Source organism: Plectropomus leopardus, chromosome 3 (genome assembly GCF_008729295.1).
Source record: "Plectropomus leopardus isolate mb chromosome 3, YSFRI_Pleo_2.0, whole genome shotgun sequence".
NCBI classification, from domain to species: Eukaryota; Metazoa; Chordata; class Actinopteri; order Perciformes; family Serranidae; genus Plectropomus; species Plectropomus leopardus.
The window spans coordinates 30405805-30424062 of record NC_056465.1 but is presented as its reverse complement, the minus strand read 5'-3'; the positions used below and the strand labels follow the sequence as shown (position 1 = coordinate 30424062).

The following is an 18258-nucleotide window of genomic DNA, read 5'->3' as shown; positions in this document are numbered from 1 at the left end:
TTCTGGTGCAAGGTGTTGCTATACGTCAGTGGTACACAAACTATCCAAATCTGGCCCACAATAGGGTGCTGGGTGGCCTCCCAACCATTTTCTAAATCACAATAAAAAAATAACGTTATTCTCACTGGGAGTTGTTTTTTGTACTTTTAGTATACATAATGTGCCAGAGTGAATAACACAGCTTCAAGTGTCCTAAATACTGGAAAGACCTAGAAATGTCCTAAAATTCAAGAAAGTTTTAACATCCTAAAATCCTAGCTATACCTTAAAATTTGAGAAATGTCCTAAAGTCCTAGAAACGTGACTGGGGCTGCAGCAGCTAGCCTTCTATCTTATTTGAAAAGATTTATGATAACTTACAACCCAGAGGTGTTTCTTCAGTTCTAGGTGAAACATCAACTGATTTTTATCTGAAGTGTGAGGTAAAAGTCTATAAGTGCAATGATTTCCAGTGTGATACACTGGAACACCTTAGACAGCTGATCATGATGAATTAGAGTAAGTAAAGAGTAATAATTTACCATTCACTTATTTTAGGCATTTGAAATGCTGCAGTGATAGAATTCTTTGTGTTATTTTGCATTTTATCATACAGAATCAGATTTTCTTACATTAAATCCTACACACTGTACAAGGAATAACAATGATCATAATGATATACTGCAAGAATTTACAGTTTTATATCTCCAAACACAGAATGACATGTCCTAAACTCTCATTAAAAAATACCCAGTTTGGTCCCTACAAACACTGTGAACTGTCATTAAAAATCATCACTTTTGTCATTACAAATACAGCTGGACATTTCATAAACTCTGTTAAAAACCACCTGGTACTGTCTCTACAAACAAAGTGAACTCACATTAAAAAATAACTGCTTTTGCCACCACAAAAAATCCAGTTTGGTTGCTATAAACATGTCAAGCTTTAATTAAAATATCCCTGTGTTTGTCAGACAAACTTGCTGGACATGTCCTGACATCTGATTAAAAAATAACCTGTTCTGTCACTACATATACGGTGAACTCTCTTTAAAGAATACCCAGTTTGGTCACCAAAAACACAACAAGCTCTAGTTTTTAAAAATACCCACATTTGTCGCTACAATCCTGGCTGGAAGTGTCAATCCCAAACAGTGGTCTGCTGCTGTCTGCAGCGTGGCAGCCACCAAACCTGTTTGTCACACATCCATCATCCCCTCCTCTCTCTCATAAGAAATCTCAAGTACATGTAATCCTAATTACTACATTTGAGAAATGTCAATAAGATTTGTATGAAACATACAAATGTAATATATATGGGTTGCAGAAACTTAATATGCCAACATTTTATTATAGCGATTGGGATAGACCCTCAAGTTGGTGCCCAGAAAGCTACTTGGCAAGAGGCAAAAGCATTCAGTATGTTATTAGCCACAACTAGCACATTTATTAATTTAATAAAACTTTGTTTCTAATTCATATTGTCACATTAGTACGGTGTAAAAACATGATTTTCAGTATAAAGAATATATTATACAGTCGTGTGCTGCTTGACTGCCTCCATCATCAAGTTATCATTAATTTAATCAGCTCACTGAGGAGATCTGAAGTATGCCAGAGGAGTAAAGAAAGAGCAGAGAGATTGTTTGTTGTAGCAGAGGCAGCCCAGTAGTGCAACACCTGATAAAACCACTATAACACTCCGTCCGGAGGAGCGTCTGGTCTCTGGTTCTGGTACTACTCTGGTTCTGAAAGGCTGAAACACCCGCTCCCACTGAGTGAGAATGGCCTGACGGGCTCCGGCCCACTGGTTCGGTCCAGTCAGACGGTATTGATAAGGAGTAAAGGGGCCCAGCAACACCTGCAGTGCCAGTTTGGGGTCTTTCAGGAAGAGCCACAGTACGTTTGGTCGAGCCCCCACCTGCTCTGCCAAAGAGTCCAGGTAGGGGATGTATTCCACCTGGAGGGGGTTACGCTCTGAGCAGACAAACCTAACAGAGAGAAACACAAAAAAACACATAAGAAAAACATAAACAAAACAACAATACCCTGCAGATCATGTATGGCCCTCAAAAATAAAGTGCTTCAAAGCCAACTTGAATAATTTGGTATAAAAATAGAAAAATTCAGGCGGTCATTGTTGAAGTAACATCATCACACACTGATATCAGCAACAGAAACACAGATTTCATTTATTCTTTCAGCATTTCAAAAGGCAAGTTGATAAAAATCTTAATATGGATCTATAATTTGGTTTCACACTCATTCCTACTTCTGATGCATCGCTACTGAATCCTTTTCGATTTCCTTCATCATGGTCTCTTCGGAGGGGAGGGTTGATAAGCCTGCAGACAAAGAAATCAGTCAACGTAAAATACACACACATCTTTTTAAACAGTTATTTAGCTCTAAGGTCCTTTTTAGGGACGAAGAAACACAAAAGGTCAAAACGGCAGAAAAAAACATACTTGACATTGCTTTACCAGTTCGATACTCTACAGTCTTAATGAGCTTATGTATGGGAGCAAAAAAGTAAGCATGACACTTGTTTGTAGTCAGAGTGCTGAACTTTACCTTTAAACACTCTAGTAGCCCAGCGGGCCTGCATCTCAGCCAGAGGGCTGACCGCCCCGAGAGCGTGGATGAAGCCCACCACTGCCAGCGTGGGCTGCGCCAGAGCAGGAGAGAACACATGCTTGTAGAGACGCAGCCTGTAACTGGATTTAGCTTGCAGAGCAGGAGGCAGGAAGGGGAAGCTGTAGTTGTAGCCTGTGGCAAACACCACTACATCCACCTGTATGACACACACATACAAAAATAAAGATTTGATGGACTGTGTAATTTTCTTTTTTTTTGTAACCAGATAATAGACTTTGAGCCTTACCAAAAAAAGGAGAGGGGATCCAGAAATTGATTTTTTTTTTTTTTTGAAACAGCGTTATTTTTACATTATATGAAAAAGACCAGATACACAGATTAAGAGTTGTACTAATACACACCTTGTCTATGATGCTCCCATCAACAAAAATCACACTGGATCCACAGAACTCCTTCACGTTTGGTTTCACCTGAACGCGACCTGAGATGATCCGACCTGGTAGGTCATCATTCACAACAGGGATCTGCCCAAAAAACCTGGAAAATGGACAATAGGGAAGTTTTAGGGAACTATATGAAAACACAAAACACACACAGTGTTCTGTTAAAGTGGTTTCGTAGATATATGGTATTAGGTAGAAGCCAGTTGAAGTAACAAGGAAGTTCGGTCCCTTTTGGTTCAAATCAGACCAGTAGAAATGTTGCAATTTATGGTTCCAACAAGTTAACTTCTTAAAACAAATACATATATTTTTTTGATGGTATTTAAACTTGCACTGTAAACACTTTGGACCCAGTCTTCTAACTACCATCAGGCTAAATATCCCATTGATGCATAAAATATATGTGAAGAGACTGTTTTAAGTGTGATGCAGCGGTGCTAGAATAATCAAATGACAGCTGAAAATGATGCTAATTTTTGTGCAAGTCATGTATTGGAAGTCCTCATTTGCACAAAAGAAACACATTGAAAATAATCACACTTTTTAAACTTTCCTGCCACCTGGAGGACAAACTTTGTCAGTAGTCAGTCAGTTGTAGGCTGTGCCAATGCATTATGTGGTATATGAACATTGAAGTATTTCAGAATTAAAACATTCACAATGCAATAAAAGATATATATATATATAAGACATATAAAGTATTTCGTTGGTTACCCATGTTTTGGTTTCAGACCATACAGTCTGTGGTCCAAAGTTTTGTCCAGCTGCTTCTCCACCATCCTGCTTATCCACAAGGGGAAGACTTTCTTAATCATCACATCCATGCGAGAATTCCCAATAAGGTCAACTGGGATTCCCCCCAGTCCTACACGGCCAACAACCCACGCTCCTCTCCTGGTACTGAGGTAAACCTGCAGGTCAGGTCGACACATAAAGGGTTAAGATTCATGTGCTCAGCTCACACTTTTTTTTAAGGGAATACAGCTAAAGGCAGCAAGTATTTACCAAGAAACAACAATGCTATAGTTGAAAAACACCCCAAAATACAAAAATCTGGTTTAAAGTATTGTACCTGCTCAGCAACTCTACTGGCATCCACAGCAATATCACCTCCACAGTTCCCAATCCCGATAACCACCACTCGTTTTCCCTGCAGACCCTCAGCATTGCGATAATCCCAACTGTGGAAATATTTGCCTTCAAAGCTGTCAATACCTAAAAAGACATTAAAAGAAAAGAGTCTCTTATTTGGAGTTGGAGTGGCAGCAGCTGCAATGTGAAAGAAAGAAAAATAAAAAATATCAATACTTTATTTAAAAAGGATTGATCATAATGGATAAATGAAACAAAGATTTAATGGGGGCAAAGTACACTGAACATTGTCATATTATTTGTTGCTGATTTATCATTAGCTCTTGTTCTTGTTCATGTTTTTAATAAACACAATAAATAAAAAATGGTAAGGAGGGTGTCAAAGCTTGCCAAAGGCGTCGACTCTGCTAGACCTGGTACTGCTTAAAATATGAAAAAATAGTTTATATAATAATTCCTGGTACCTGGGAAGTCACTGAGTGGCAGGTGAGGCTGGGTGTAGTGTCCCGTACAAACCATCACTGCATCAAAAACATGAGTCTCCCTCTGACCGTCTGTCCTCTTGGTCTCCACCTCCCACCGACCTGTCGCTACAAAATCTGAGGTCTGCCTCACGCTGACCACGCTAGTCTGAAAAAAACACACACGCACAGTTTTGTGCATTGATAATTCTATAAGCAGTATAAACAAACAAAACAGCGTGAATCTTTTCATGAGAGGGTCGTTCTTGTGATGACGTTAGACATCACAAGAAGCTACGACATCATAGCCGTTACCATTAATCCTCGTACAAGCTATTACATTAGGGAGCTCATGGGTGCTACATGAACTAGCAATAGATGCACTCTTCCCCCTGTTCACTGGTATGGTTGGCAGATGTAGTTTGGTAGAAAGAAAATAATTCTTACACGAAACCACTCACAACAAGGTCTGTGAATTATCTTGAGTAATTGGGTCATGATTTCTGGAAAGAGACATTGCTGTTGAGTTTTTTAAGTGTGATTTTTGACCCTTTGAGCACCACAAGCTGAGTGCCATCTAGTTCCATTATATTGGAAAGAAGGCAGACATCTCTATGGTTGATATCTCCAGCACTCTGCAACTTACACCAAAACAATCTAGACTAATAAACAGTACCACAGGTAAGAGGGAAAATATGTATATTTAAATTTGGAGTGAACTGTTCCTTAAACTTCATGCAGAAAAAGCACAAACAACCCTAAAGGTCACTGACCTCAAAGTGTATGTGCTTCAGGAGGTGGAAGGCCTGAGCGTAGAGGCGTATATACAGCAGCACCTGAGAGTGATGCATGTTGTTGGGGAACTCAGCTGGAGGAGGGAAGTCACTGAAAGACATCGTCTCTTTGGAGCTGTTAATGACCACCGCCTGATAGATGTTTGCACGTCCAGGCTCTGGCTTCTCCTACAGTAGGACAATACAAAAACAGATAGTGACGGACACTTTTTATCATTTGCTACTTTGCCTGCAATTAAACTGCCCACGGGAGATGTAATTAAAGAGTCAAAGTCCCAAAAAACATTATGTAGTGCTTTACGAGCCCTCTCAGTTGACCTGTAGATAACAACTCTGGTGTGTTTTTTTGCATAAATAATCTTCTAATAACATGAGACTTGTATTAATTGTATTGAATTTACCACCAGATATTCATATTTGGTTTATTTTGTCATCTCAGTGTGTAACTTCCAAAAACCCACGATACACTTTTTCTTATAATACTTCTACACATTCCATGAACAAACAGGAGCAGGAAGAACAACCTAAAACATCTGCCCCTTTCTCACTAATAACAGGAGCTACTGTAGATACAGATCCAAATGGCTGACCTATCTATCTTTTTTCCACAAATCACATTAAATTTAGCAATAACGACAGAAACAATCAATTACAATCATCTTAACATTACCGTTACTCAGAGAGTTCAGTGTCCCATTATTTGTTATTCTTCCTTCTCTTAGATTTAATATTTGACCTGCTATTCCTAAATGAGCTGACACACTTAAATGAGTTACTGCAGTGTATATGAGTTAAAATTTGAACTTTTCAAGATACAAGCATTTAAAAAACATTGTCCCTTACCTTAAATCTCCACAGACCTCCAATATCATGGCTGCTCTCAAAGCAGGTGGGCTCCAAACCTTCATCCAAACAGGCCTTGATGCTGGTCAGACCAGAAACCCCTGCACCGATCACTGCCACCTTCTGAACCATGCTGGAGAGAAACGGGGACGCTGAACTGACGTCGAGGTTGGAACTGTTGGATGTGTTTGTTGTTTTGTAGAGATTTAGGGCAGTTTTATGTTGACTGTCTCTAACAGACAATTGTTTCTAAATGAATTATTTGCATAGAGGTGACGGCTTTTTAAGTTGCCTGATTTAATCAAGGATATCAACTAGTGTACCTCTACCTCAACAATGCAGAAACACCCTTTACTATCATTCACAACAGACAAATACAGAGGCTGTGTTGAGGCGTACTCCATACTTCAGATGCAGTCAGTATGCATTATCCACTACATACTGCATACTGCATTTGACAGCAGTATGCAGTATGGATGCTCAGATCGAGCTGTTTTGCAGTATGCTGAGCCGAGCATGGCTGGTTTCCGGTTTTTGAAAGCGGAAGCAAACAATAGCAAAACTGCTACAGAGTAAACAAGTGACGATAGACAATGGTGATGAAGGCTCACATGTGAGATGATAACATCTTTGTAACGATTGGAAGTAACCTGATGTACCACCATTACGTTCGCATTACTACTGTATTCCTATCCCTTTTTAAACTTTCTGATTGTTTGTTGTTCATGTGAAAGCTCAGACTGGTTTGCCGGTGACGACCTTTCGTCCTCCTCTGGGTTTTAGGTTAGTGAGTAGACTGCGCGCTCCCCTGCTAAACGCAACTTTTTCGGCATCGGCCTCACTTCGATTCCGGCTTGTGGTCATTTGCTGTGCGTCATTCCCGTTTTCGCCCCTCCCCCTTTTCTGTCACTCTCTAACTGCACTATAATAAAGGCATGACAAGTCAAAGTATAATAAGGAATAAATTCGCTCATGTCTCCTGTATAACTTTACTCGTATTAGCATACATTGGTATGTGGTTTACCTGATAACGGTCGTGTAAATGACCTTAAAAGATAAAATATGTTTTTGACAAGGCTTAGTTAATAAAGTGTAACACAAAGGCAAGCTAAGAACCCAATCTGGTGGTTTAGGTCAGCCCAGCTGTGTAATGTCTGGGTTTGAGCCACTGGTGACATAACCCCCACGTTCCAATACCCATACTACCATACCATTTAGTATGGCAGAAAAATATTTAGTGTGTCCCAATACAAAGTATGTAAAATGCAGTGCAATGTCTTACTACATCCAGCTGCATCTTGCAGTATGCAAGTCAGCGTGCTTTTCAATTCTCTGTGTAGCAGACGTTACATACAAAGCTAAAGAGTTCAGTGACAGATGACAGCTGGTGTGACAGAATGACAGACATCACAATGACAGATGACAGCGCATTCAAGTGTAAGTACTAATAAAACGTCTTGGGACAATGTTGCGCTATGGCCAAGACGGATATAAGAGCAAGGGGGTCAAAGTTCAGGGCGCACTGTCATGACATAGTAGTATGTCCCAATTGTATGCATTCTGCATGCAACAGTATACTTTGTAAGAGCAGCTGCAGTACTTACTAAAGGTAGTAGTAAAGTAAAGTATGCAATGTGGAAGCTAAAATCAACAGTTGCGCTGTCCGCACAATGCATTGCATTGTGGGAAACAGTAGGCGAGGCAGACTGGTCCGATGCATACTCAGTATTTTTTCTGAATCAGTATGACATCCGGGTATTTCTGGCATACTGTGGATTTCGCTTTTGTTTGCATACAGCATACTGCATTTTGACCACATCAGTACATACTGCTAGTGTAGTAGGCAGTTTCGAACACAGCCAGACATTTTAAATTGTCACAGGAGGAAAAGTACAGTTGTAAATAATAAATTTAATGTCGGCTGAGTTCTATTTAGCTGATGGCTCACTGGTGCGCTTGAACAGACCAGAGACATCGTCAGTGTTTTAGTAAAGCCTGTTTTTCCTACAAGTCAAAAAGTCTGCTGTGAGAAAACACTCGTAACTAAGCAGTTACTTCTTACAATACCACCCTAAAAAAACTACTGCACAAGTAAAACAACTGCAATTTACAGCACCATGAACACATGGTTACATCAGCCTTACCTCGTCTTCACAGGGTGAGAGTAACAATGGGCTAAAACTGCACTCACTTAACATACAAACAGGAAGGGGTTAATGACTGACTAACTGTGGGTCCTCGAAACAAAAGAGGTCATGAAGACAGGAATGTAGCCCAAACTTTCTTAGGGGTTTTCAGTTAAAACATGATTTTTGGAGTCATCAAATGATACCAGCATGACTAAAAAATGCCATATAAATGTTATGTCTTGTTCATATGGTTCTAGAAGTAAATTTCAACACATGGTGTCACTCAGGATGCTGGATGGCCCCTGCTTAATAAGTACCAAAATGATGCCCAACTGGCTAATCGAGAGGCAAAGTGCAACCTCGACACTGTGCAACATTTGTAAAACTCTGTAAGCACTGAAAGTATGTGGCAATGAGCAACATTTAAATTACAAAAGCTAAGGCGAGGATTAATCTTAAAAACCGTCTTAACCCTTTGAAACAAATTGGTTTCCTTGTTTTCACAAACATGGCAAAAAGTGACAAAAAATGACCTGAAAATAAATTTTAAAAAAAAGAATAAAAGTATAGAAAATTTTTGACGCACGCACACTTCAAATTGGTTCCAATCTCGACAAGAAAAGTGATCCAGAGCTCAAGTCAATCCTTAAAACGCTTTACTAAAAAACACTGGAGACTCAAAAATACTTTAAAGAAAAAAACATGCTGGCAAAATCAGATGTGATAGACTTAAATATGCAATTGACACACAGAAAGCTAAGTGACCTCCTGGAAAAAACTGGTGTTTAACGTTTCACAGGGTAAACCCTACACACTCCTTTGTTTTGTCAACAATTTCTCTCAATCCATTGAAAATATTAATGTTTAAGCCTGCAGTATTGCTTTGAGTCAGCAGAACATGTTGCCTAATAGGCTTCCATGATGCCTGAGCTAGCATGGCATACAGTCTGTGGCACCAAAATTTGCTGTGTAGACTTTTCTCAATGACTTTCACTTCTGCTATCAGATGATAAAAACACAGTATAGTAGAATTCACTGGTCTTTCCCCCTCTACATGTGCTTTTACTCATCTCTGTTTCTACTCACAAGAAGTATAGGTCAAACTTTTGGGGCCTAATTTTCATGCCTCTGCACCAGCGATGGCCAAAGCCAAAGGCATTATGTTTGTGGGTTGTCTGGCACATTCTTGTGAACACAAAACATCAAATTTGGCACAAACATTTACTTGGATTCAAGGTTTATTTTAGCATGGGTGATGCATTTCCATCTCAAAAAGGCAAAAGCATCTTTGCAGCACTTCCTGAAAGCTCAAGACAATGTTTTGTATTCATGCTTCCATTATTGGGAGCAATACTAACAAAAAAAAAAAAAAAAAAAGCGTGTATGGTGGCCCTGAGGGTCGAAACACAATGACATTTAAAAAAAGCAAAATAACAAATACGCAAAACGTCTTTATAGTGTAATTTTACTTGTACTTCTATTGCTTTATGTGTACTTAGGCCTACAGTTAAACATGCCAGTTTTTTAAAGACTTTTTAAATACCAATCAAGATTGAAATTGATATTAGTTATAATAAAATCTTTATTTATAAAGCACCTTTAAAAACAAGTGTTTGCAAAATACAAAAAGGTTAACAAAGCGAAGCAGAGGCAAGAAACTCCAGTATCAAAAGACAAAATAAAAAGACAAAATAAAAAATGAATTAAAAGACCAATTTCACAACAACCCAAATTGAAGGGAAAAAAAGACGGGACCCATAATTTTTCTTAAATATTTACTCTAAAATTAAACATGTAATACAATTTAAAAAATTCGAAAGTGGACTACATGGAAAAACATTATGTCATAAAGAGTTTTGTTTACTCCTCTATCCTGATCAGTATGACATTAAATTTGGTAAATTATTAAAGAAAAATAAATATTACCAATATTATTTTTAGAATTTACAGTACAGTGTCAGAAAAAACACAGTTCAGAATATACTTCTTCCCATATCATCTTTATGATTTCAACAGAGTGGTTTAAGACATATTAATACTGATTAAAGTCATGTCTATAGATTCATTCATTTAAGACTTTTTAAAGATCAACAGGAACCCTACTGCAATCCTGTCAGTACAGCTCAAACTACTTTTAACAATTTTATAAGTCCATATTCTTAGATGTACCACATTTGTACACCACAATAAAAGCGAGAGGCTGGCTTTTTCTCTGCAAGCTAAGAACAAAATAAAAAGACTAAATTACAGTACATAGATTTCTGTGTAGTCTGTGTTTCACTGCATCTTGAATCATTTTGGATATTAAAAGGTGGATCTATAATCAAAGTCTGTTCTTACATTTTACATCACATTGCAACATAAAGAATTTGGATGCTGAATTACAAACTAGAACTGGATTTTTATCACTGACCAGTAAACCAGGAGTTCCTGAGGAAAATCTTACACCTGTCCAGGATCTGAGCTGCACCCTGCAGCACTGGAATCGTCTCCTTAGACAGAAGGACGGCCAATGTCACAGCTCCTCCAAATGTGAGAAGCCAGGGAGACATGAGGACAGACGGCCTGCTCTCTGGTTCTGGTACCGCTCTGGTTCTGAACGGCTGAGCGACTCGCTCCCACTGGGTGAGGATAGCCTGACGGGCTCCGGCCCAACGTCCAGGCCCAGTGAGACGATACTGGTATGGAGTGCAGGGACCAAAGAAAACCTTCGTCCAGAGCACAGGATCTGTCAGGAGTAGTCTCAGGAAGTTTGGTCGAACCCCGACCTGCGATTGGAAGTCTGTCACTACAGTGGTGTCTTACTCATACAAAAAAAATGGTAATACAAATTTATGGTGCAAAACTGACCTCCTTAGCCATGAAATCCAGGTATGGGATATAATCTACCTGGAGAGCCGCCTTTCGCGGGCAGGGACAGCTGAGAGAAAAACATTCAACACAACATATTTTAAATTGTGTTCAACAGGAAGAACATGAATGATCTGCCTGTACCATCAAAAGTGAAGATGTCTACCTCTTCATGTTTTCCTTTTTCTCAGATTCAATGACTTCCAGCATTTTCTCTTTAGGTGGAAGACGGCTCGAACCTTCAAGATAAAACACACCAACTGAGACATTTTGCGTCTCAGTCCTGATTGTTTGTTTATACATTTAAAGCTCACAATTCTTTACCAGTAAAGACTTTCACAGCCCACCGTGCCTGCATCTCCACAATGGGAAAGATTGGTCCTTTTGCCTGGATAAGACCCATGACAGCCAGAGTGGGCTGTGATAGAGAAGGAGGAAACAGTGTCCTGAAATTTGAAAAAAAAAAAAAAAAAAGTAAGGTGATCTTTTCAAATGACGATACATTACAATAATATTTGACAGTCCAAAAACAATTAAATATATTATACAATATATATATATAATAATAAAAAAACATGATGTAAATAAATATATAAGCTCCATTCTTTTTATAGGTTGGCCTCTGGGGTATCAGACTTTTTGTGTCATCATCACATGTCTATTCAATAAGTATTTATCATACAAGTACATGCAATTTTGTTTAACTTTACAAAATCGTATTTGTTTTACAATTTATATAATTTTGTCTGATGCTGCATTGAATTGTTGAAGTATCTTTAAAAATGCAATTTAATAAAATTATCAAAGGTCCAGTGTGTAGGATTTAGGGGCATCTATTGGTAGGAATGGCTTATAACAGAGAACTATGTTTTCTTTAGTGTAAAATTTTGTTACCTTAGAATGAGCTGTTTAAATTTACATGAGGATGTCCTTTTTATCAAGAATGCCATGTTGCACCATTATATTTCTATAGTTGCCCAGAATGGAAAAACCAAACATTGGCTGTAGATAAAGTCATTCGTGTCTTCACATTGACCACTGTATTAAGCAGCTCCTTCACGAGGAGATCTTCAGAAAAACATAGCTTTTTAGAATTCGAAACTGCTTTATTAAGTGTTTTTACTATTTTAAATCACTGGGAATATCTGTTTTGAAGAGGAGGAGACCAATGCAGATACTTTATCTCCCATTAAAAACCTCCTGAATGTTTGGATCTTAAGTTTTTGGATAAAAAAAGTTAAATAGAAATAAATTTTAAAAAATAGCAAGTGCTGGACTAACAGCCTGTCTCTGACATGCCAAACAGCTTTGGAAAAACAGAGATTTTTAACATTAAACTGATTTATTCAGTGTTTTTTTTACCAGCTTTAAATCACATGGTCTATTTGTTCTGGAGAAGAGACCCCTGCAGATAATTTTGTACCCAGTAAAACCCTCCTGAACTATAAAGACTTTTGAAAGTCTAACTGGGACAAGTTTAAACTGGTTGCAATTTCCAAATCTCACCACTAGCTGCCACTAAATCCCCCTAATCATACAAACTTAAGCTTTAAATTAGTTAAATGAAAAACCTGAGTTTTTAAATGTGCAATGTGAAGTTTCAATCGACCATCTTTACAAAATAATAAAAAAATCAGCTCTTGCTATTAAAAAAAACCAAACAAACGAGATACCTACTTGTACAATGTAAGCTCTCCTTTAGGCCCCTCAGTTAGACCTGGAGGCAGGAATGAGAAGGTACAATTATAACCTGTACAGAAGACCACAGTGTCAATGTCCTCCTCCACGGTGCCATCTTCAAATACAACTCCAGAGTCCTTGAATTCTTTCAGATTGGGTTTCATTACTAGTGCTCCCTGAAGGATTCGACCAGGAAGGTCATCATTAATCAAGGGCCTTTTCTCCCACAGTCTGGGAAAGACAGGAAAAGATATGAGTCACCCAAACATGATATTATGTTACATTTAAAATTACAACACCATCCTCGCACTGAGATCACACAGCAGATCAGTAAGTGTCACCTGTGTCTGGGCTTCAGGCCATAAAGTCTGTGGTCATATTTGTAGTTCAGCTCTCTCTCTGCTGCCCAGTTGACCAGATTTTTGGGAAGAAGCCATATGAGGAGGCTGGTGAGCCTGGTGATATGGGTCATGTCCAGGGGAAGACCATTTCTGGACATTCTGCCAATAACCCAGGAGCCGTGGCGTGTGCTGAGAAATGTCTGTCAGAGAGTAAAAAGTTTGTGAATACACGTATTCTGTTGGTGGAAAAACTGGCAGTGCAATGCAAGAGCAGTGCAGTACACAGTGGGCAGTTTTCCATTAAAGATTTATGCAAAACCTAAATTATATTTTTGAAATGTCGATAAAACACAATTGTGAGATGAGCGTTTCCATTGAGTGATGTCATGTGACTTCTCCTCTCGTGATAACATCCAAGAAGCATGACGATGGATGTTCGAATTATTAGCAGGTTTATTTCTGTTGCAGCCACCTCACTAGCCGTCATTATGTACAGTTAAAGGTGACAGAGGCATGCGAACAAAAATGAAAAGGCAAGCCCCTCATGCATGGGAGTGGCCACATGAGGGATTTCTGGGAGGTGAAAGTCCATGATTTCACAAAGAGATTGTGGTTTCAAAACTTCCGAATAGTTTGCTCAACTTTTGAAGTTATGTGATGCAATAACATCTCTTGTAGCACCTGCTGCAACATGCCAGACAGAGCCAGTTGACAAGCACATTGCCAGAGCATCATGTGACCTTCAGAAGCAAAAAAAGGTGTTTCCATTGATCACCTGAAATGCAACCTCATGCAAGTGTAAATGTTTTTTTTTTCAAAATAGACATGTTTGACCTATTGTTGTCATCTGTCTCAGGTCCCCTTGTTTTTGGCCAAACAACAATGAAGCTTTTTCTAATCCTCCTCTGTCTCACCTTCTCTGCAGATCGGCTAATCTCAACTGCAATATCGCCTCCAGAATTGCCAATGCCAACCACCACCACTCTCTGCCCTCTGCAGGCATCTGCATCTTTATATTCCCAGCTGTGAAAACACCTGCCAGAAAATGTCTCATATCCTGGAGAAACACAGATGGTGCAACAGATCAAAGGAAAATAATAATATTTCTTGCAGGAATGTGAAGATGTAAAGTAAATCAATCAACTTTACTCCATCAAAGCCTATAAAATGTCCATTAATTTACTGACCTGTAAAATCTGACAGTGGTAAGGCTGGATGGGTGTAGTGGCCTGTGCACACCAGAACTGCATCAAAGATGTGTCTCTCCTCCTCTCCATCCCTGTTCATGGTCACTACGTCCCACTGACCAGACAGAGAGAAATCCGGCCTTTGTTTGACGCTCCTTACTTTGGTCTGAAACAAGCATGTCCACATTCACACAAACATGAATTAATAAAGTTAACTTTGTTGTATGAATTTGTGAAAAGACAGTAGTGCCCCTGTACCTGAAAATTAATGTATTTGAGCAAGTCAAAGTGGTCAGCATAGAGCCTGAAGTACTGCAGCAGCTGTGAGTTGTGCATGTAGTTTGGATAGTCAGCTGGCATGGGGAAATCACTGAAACACATCATCTCTTTGGAGGTGTTGACCACTAAGGAGCGATAGATGCTGGATCGCTCGGGCTCAGGTGACTCCTGTGGATACAAAGTAAAAAAAAGACACACTGTAAATCTAATAAAGGCATCAATCTGATGAAGACACTTTTCTGTTTTAGTGGTGTTGTTAATCACTGTTGTGCACAACTTGTTCTAGATGAGATGGAAAGGTCTTTGGCCATACAGCATCGCTGTTTTTAGATATTTTTAAAAAAAAAATGTTTACATAATCTCAGTGGTGCACTTAAACTGCCTCCTCCACCCACTAATGACTGCAAACGTATTTTAAACTTTATACCATATCAAATAATCTTTTTTATCTTTGCACCTCTTGTCTGCACTTTTGCTATTTTTACTATTAATTTGTATTTTAAAATCTTTAAATCAGATTTTGTAATTTATTGTACCTTTTATATCTTATGTCTTTACTCTTTTATTGTAAATCTGTATGCTCTATTAAATCTTTGTATTTTATTGCTGTGAAGCACTTTAAATTGCCCTGTTGTATGAAATGTGCTATACAAGCTGCCTTGCCTAGTATAGTCATGAGAAAATACTATGCAAAAAGTAACCTTTTAAGACTATGCTTTTTGTTTTCCTTTTGTTTTTCCTTTGAATTTAAATCATTTTGATTATTTATCCTTTATCAAGTGTATTGCTCTTGGAAAATTACAAGGACTGAAAAAATAGCCACAAACAAACAAACAAACAAACAAATACATAGAATACTCAAAAAAAAACCAACAATGGCCCAGCTCACCTTAAAATTCCACAGGCCGCCAATATCGCCACTGCTCTCAAAGCAGACAGGCTCCAGGCCCTCGTCGACACAGATCTTGGTACAGACCAGACCAGAGCTGCCTGCTCCAACCACTGCCACACGTCGAACCATTGCTGAGGAGGGACACAAAACATCAGCAATGTGACAAATCTGAAAACAAGAGCTGACAATCATCAACCATGCCAGCAGCTTTGTGAGGCTGCTCTTAGGTATAATGGTGCTTTTAGCCAAATTAGTCATTCCTCATAAGCTATCGCCAAACTTTTACAGCAGAAATAAACATGTCTGGTACAAAAAACATGTTTTTGATCTCTACAGCTAATATCCCTATTTATGAAAACTGTATATGTGGTAAATTTCATGGCTTATAAAGTTATGCACAAAGGGCAGCACTGCTTTGAGTGACAGACTGTCTGCGAGGCAGGACAGTGCAATATTTTAGTAACATTTTCAGCTGCAAGTTTTCTTTAAGTTTGTTAGGTTAAAGTTAGGGTAACATTCTCTATAGACATCATCAAAACATTGTTGTTTTTTTTTGGTAACATATCACATTACAGGAACGTTTAAAAAAAATATTGCGTCATCTCAGGCCTTAATAACACCCTGAAAACATCCTCTGAATATTGCTTCTTTTGTTCTTATGTAACATTGTTGGAACATTTTATAAAAGAACATTCAATCATCTGTCACCTCTTAACATCACCAAAACATCCTCACAATGTTGAACTTAATATGTTATGTCTTAGTTAGCATTTAGCCTTATAGGAACATTATTAGATAATAAACATCCTTAAAAAGGTTCTTTGAACATTAGATTAAAATGTTTTCTTATCTTTCTTTACAACTTTTAGGCAAAGTTATCCAGTGTTGTAGGGACGTTCCCTGTTAGCTTGGGAGTCAGATCCACGTCTTGCTCCTCCATTGCTCCAACCTCTTCTCCTATTATGGTCACTTCTGGTTCCAAAAATCCAAGATGGCCAAAATGCCGAACTCAAGGCTTCAAAATGTTATGTTATAATTAGCACTTTAAATATTACTGAAGTAAACTATGTCTGTTATGTATGATCATCCTTCAGCAGTGCCCCCATACTTCAATATTTTAATTGAGGAGCTACTCAAGAGTAGAACTTTATTCTTTGTTTATGATCCACTCCTCTTCAAGAAACAAATTATTTTACTAGTTTGCATTTCAGAACAACAGCATACAGTAGCATTAAAATGTTGGGATACTTTAACAGATCAGACTTTCGTGATCTAACCTATTCATTTGTGCACTCTAGCAGGATTCGTTTCAGCAATTTTAAGCACTCTAACGTCTGTTAGAAGAGAACTGTTATTTTTGAACAGCAGTGACGAATCTGTCACATCATTACATAGTTTAAAACTTGCAGGAATATAGCAGAAGTTTGAGGAAGTGAATCAGTTTGAAGAGAGATACTTGTTGTAGGGGTTATGTCAGCTGCTCTCACCTCCTCCTGTACGCTGGTTGCGAGTCCTGCGGCTGTAATCAAATGCTCAGCAGCCTCTGGACTCACATGAACTGAGCTGTTGCTTATCAACTACTCAGGTAAATAGTATTGCAAGGGAGGGACTTTAACCCTGTTAGCTGGAATAGAGATGTCTCCAAATAGTGACTCTCACTGGAAGAGAAAGACAGAGAAAGTTAACCCCTGACATGCACATCAAACCACACTGAAAATGAAAAGCTTAACGTGGTATGACCTTCACAAAACCTGCTCCATATACAGTTATTTATGGGAATGCTTATGCATTGTTAGCCCCTTTGAAACCTGGGCAAATTGGCTTGATTTCTTTCAAAAACAGAAGGCAATGAGCCACTTAAGAAGAAATGAACAAGAAATCAGCAAGGAATTAGTGACAAGTACAAGAAAATCACCTGAAAATTAGCAAAAATAAAAATAAACAAACAAATAAATGTGAACGTTAAAAAACAAACAAACAAAACACCCTGAAAAAAAGAAGAAAATATAATAATTCTGTAAACAAACCAAACCAAAAAAGACTAACTATAGGCCTTTAATTAAGAAATTAGAAGTATAATTCTCTCAAATAATTCCCTGGCATTTTAAAATTGTTTTCTAAATCTGCTAATTTCTTATATTTATTTTCTAATTTTAAGGACATTATTTCCCAGTTGCTCATTTTCCTTTTTCTCGTTTTAAAAAAAAATCCCCCAAAACAATTTGCTCATATTCAGTTCATATGTTTAGGCTAAATACCTGTGAAAGGCGTCTGAATGCAGCACAAGACAAGTAATGTTGATCCAGCTTTGAGATACTTCAGTTACTCACCCCGTTATCTCTAATTTATTAAGTTTTTCTCGCATGCCTCCACAGTCAGGCAAGAATCAAAAGCAGCAAACTTTCTTCATGAAAAAGACAACTGCGTCGCGTTTGACAACTAAACTATATCAAAAAATGTGTTTACAAACTCTCCCAAAACTAGTGCAGTTTAATCCAAGTCCAGCATATCCAGTCGTAAATCACACTACTCCCAAAACACTTCCAGTTTTTGATAAACTTTTCTTTTAAAACACTTCCGCACGAACATCAGGCACGGACAGCCAGAGTCTCCTCTCCATAGGCGCATGCCTGAGCACGCGCGTGCAACTTTATATCGCTCGAGCACGAGCAGAGTTCAAACTCACGA

General features: G+C 38.4%; 2 protein-coding genes across 3 annotated transcripts; both read right to left on the bottom strand.

Annotated features, from left to right (window-relative positions):
• Window positions 1–1530: 1530 nt before the first annotated feature.
• Window positions 1531–7001, bottom strand: LOC121937726 (flavin-containing monooxygenase 5-like). Of its 2 annotated transcripts, none has more exons than XM_042481053.1 (10): window positions 6972–7001; window positions 6213–6387; window positions 5349–5537; window positions 4579–4744; window positions 4095–4237; window positions 3737–3933; window positions 2981–3116; window positions 2556–2775; window positions 2254–2326; window positions 1531–1972 (listed from the first exon to the last, which is right to left on the bottom strand). In XM_042481053.1, exons 2-10 carry the CDS (start codon window positions 6342–6344, stop codon window positions 1573–1575), a joined length of 1656 nt encoding a protein of 551 aa, XP_042336987.1. In that variant the 5' UTR covers window positions 6345–6387; window positions 6972–7001; the 3' UTR covers window positions 1531–1572. The 2 variants fall into 2 exon arrangements, with proteins under 2 accessions (XP_042336987.1, XP_042336980.1); XM_042481046.1 differs by lacking the exon at window positions 6972–7001 and adding an exon at window positions 6542–6743.
• A 3407-nt stretch (window positions 7002–10408) lies between these two features.
• On the bottom strand, window positions 10409–18177 carry LOC121941243 (dimethylaniline monooxygenase [N-oxide-forming] 2-like). The gene is made up of 12 exons (XM_042483997.1): window positions 17901–18177; window positions 17058–17228; window positions 15568–15701; window positions 14658–14846; window positions 14400–14565; window positions 14127–14269; window positions 13213–13412; window positions 12869–13102; window positions 11516–11637; window positions 11358–11430; window positions 11192–11261; window positions 10409–11109 (listed from the first exon to the last, which is right to left on the bottom strand). The coding sequence occupies exons 3-12, from the start codon at window positions 15697–15699 to the stop codon at window positions 10747–10749; spliced, it is 1692 nt and encodes a 563-aa protein (XP_042339931.1). The 5' UTR covers window positions 15700–15701; window positions 17058–17228; window positions 17901–18177; the 3' UTR covers window positions 10409–10746.
• Window positions 18178–18258: the final 81 nt, after the last annotated feature.

What these genes read in the sequence shown, in the direction of transcription:
- LOC121937726 (XM_042481046.1), bottom strand. Translation starts at nt 6,573, where the DNA reads ATGATAGTAAAGGGTGTTTCTGCATTGTTGAG. An exon ending in GGTGTTTCTGCATTGTTGAG is followed by an intron (nt 6,388 to 6,541) that starts GTAGAGGTACAC and finishes CACATCCAACAG; the next exon opens with TTCCAACCTCGACGTCAGTT. An exon ending in GAGGTCTGTGGAGATTTAAG is followed by an intron (nt 5,538 to 6,212) that starts GTAAGGGACAAT and finishes GTCCTACTGTAG; the next exon opens with GAGAAGCCAGAGCCTGGACG.
- LOC121941243 (XM_042483997.1), bottom strand. Translation starts at nt 15,699, where the DNA reads ATGGTTCGACGTGTGGCAGTGGTTGGAGCAGGCAGCTCTGGTCTGGTC. An exon ending in ACCACTGTCAGATTTTACAG is followed by an intron (nt 14,270 to 14,399) that starts GTCAGTAAATTA and finishes GTGTTTCTCCAG; the next exon opens with GATATGAGACATTTTCTGGC. An exon ending in TGGATTTCATGGCTAAGGAG is followed by an intron (nt 11,110 to 11,191) that starts GTCAGTTTTGCA and finishes TTCCAATCGCAG; the next exon opens with GTCGGGGTTCGACCAAACTT.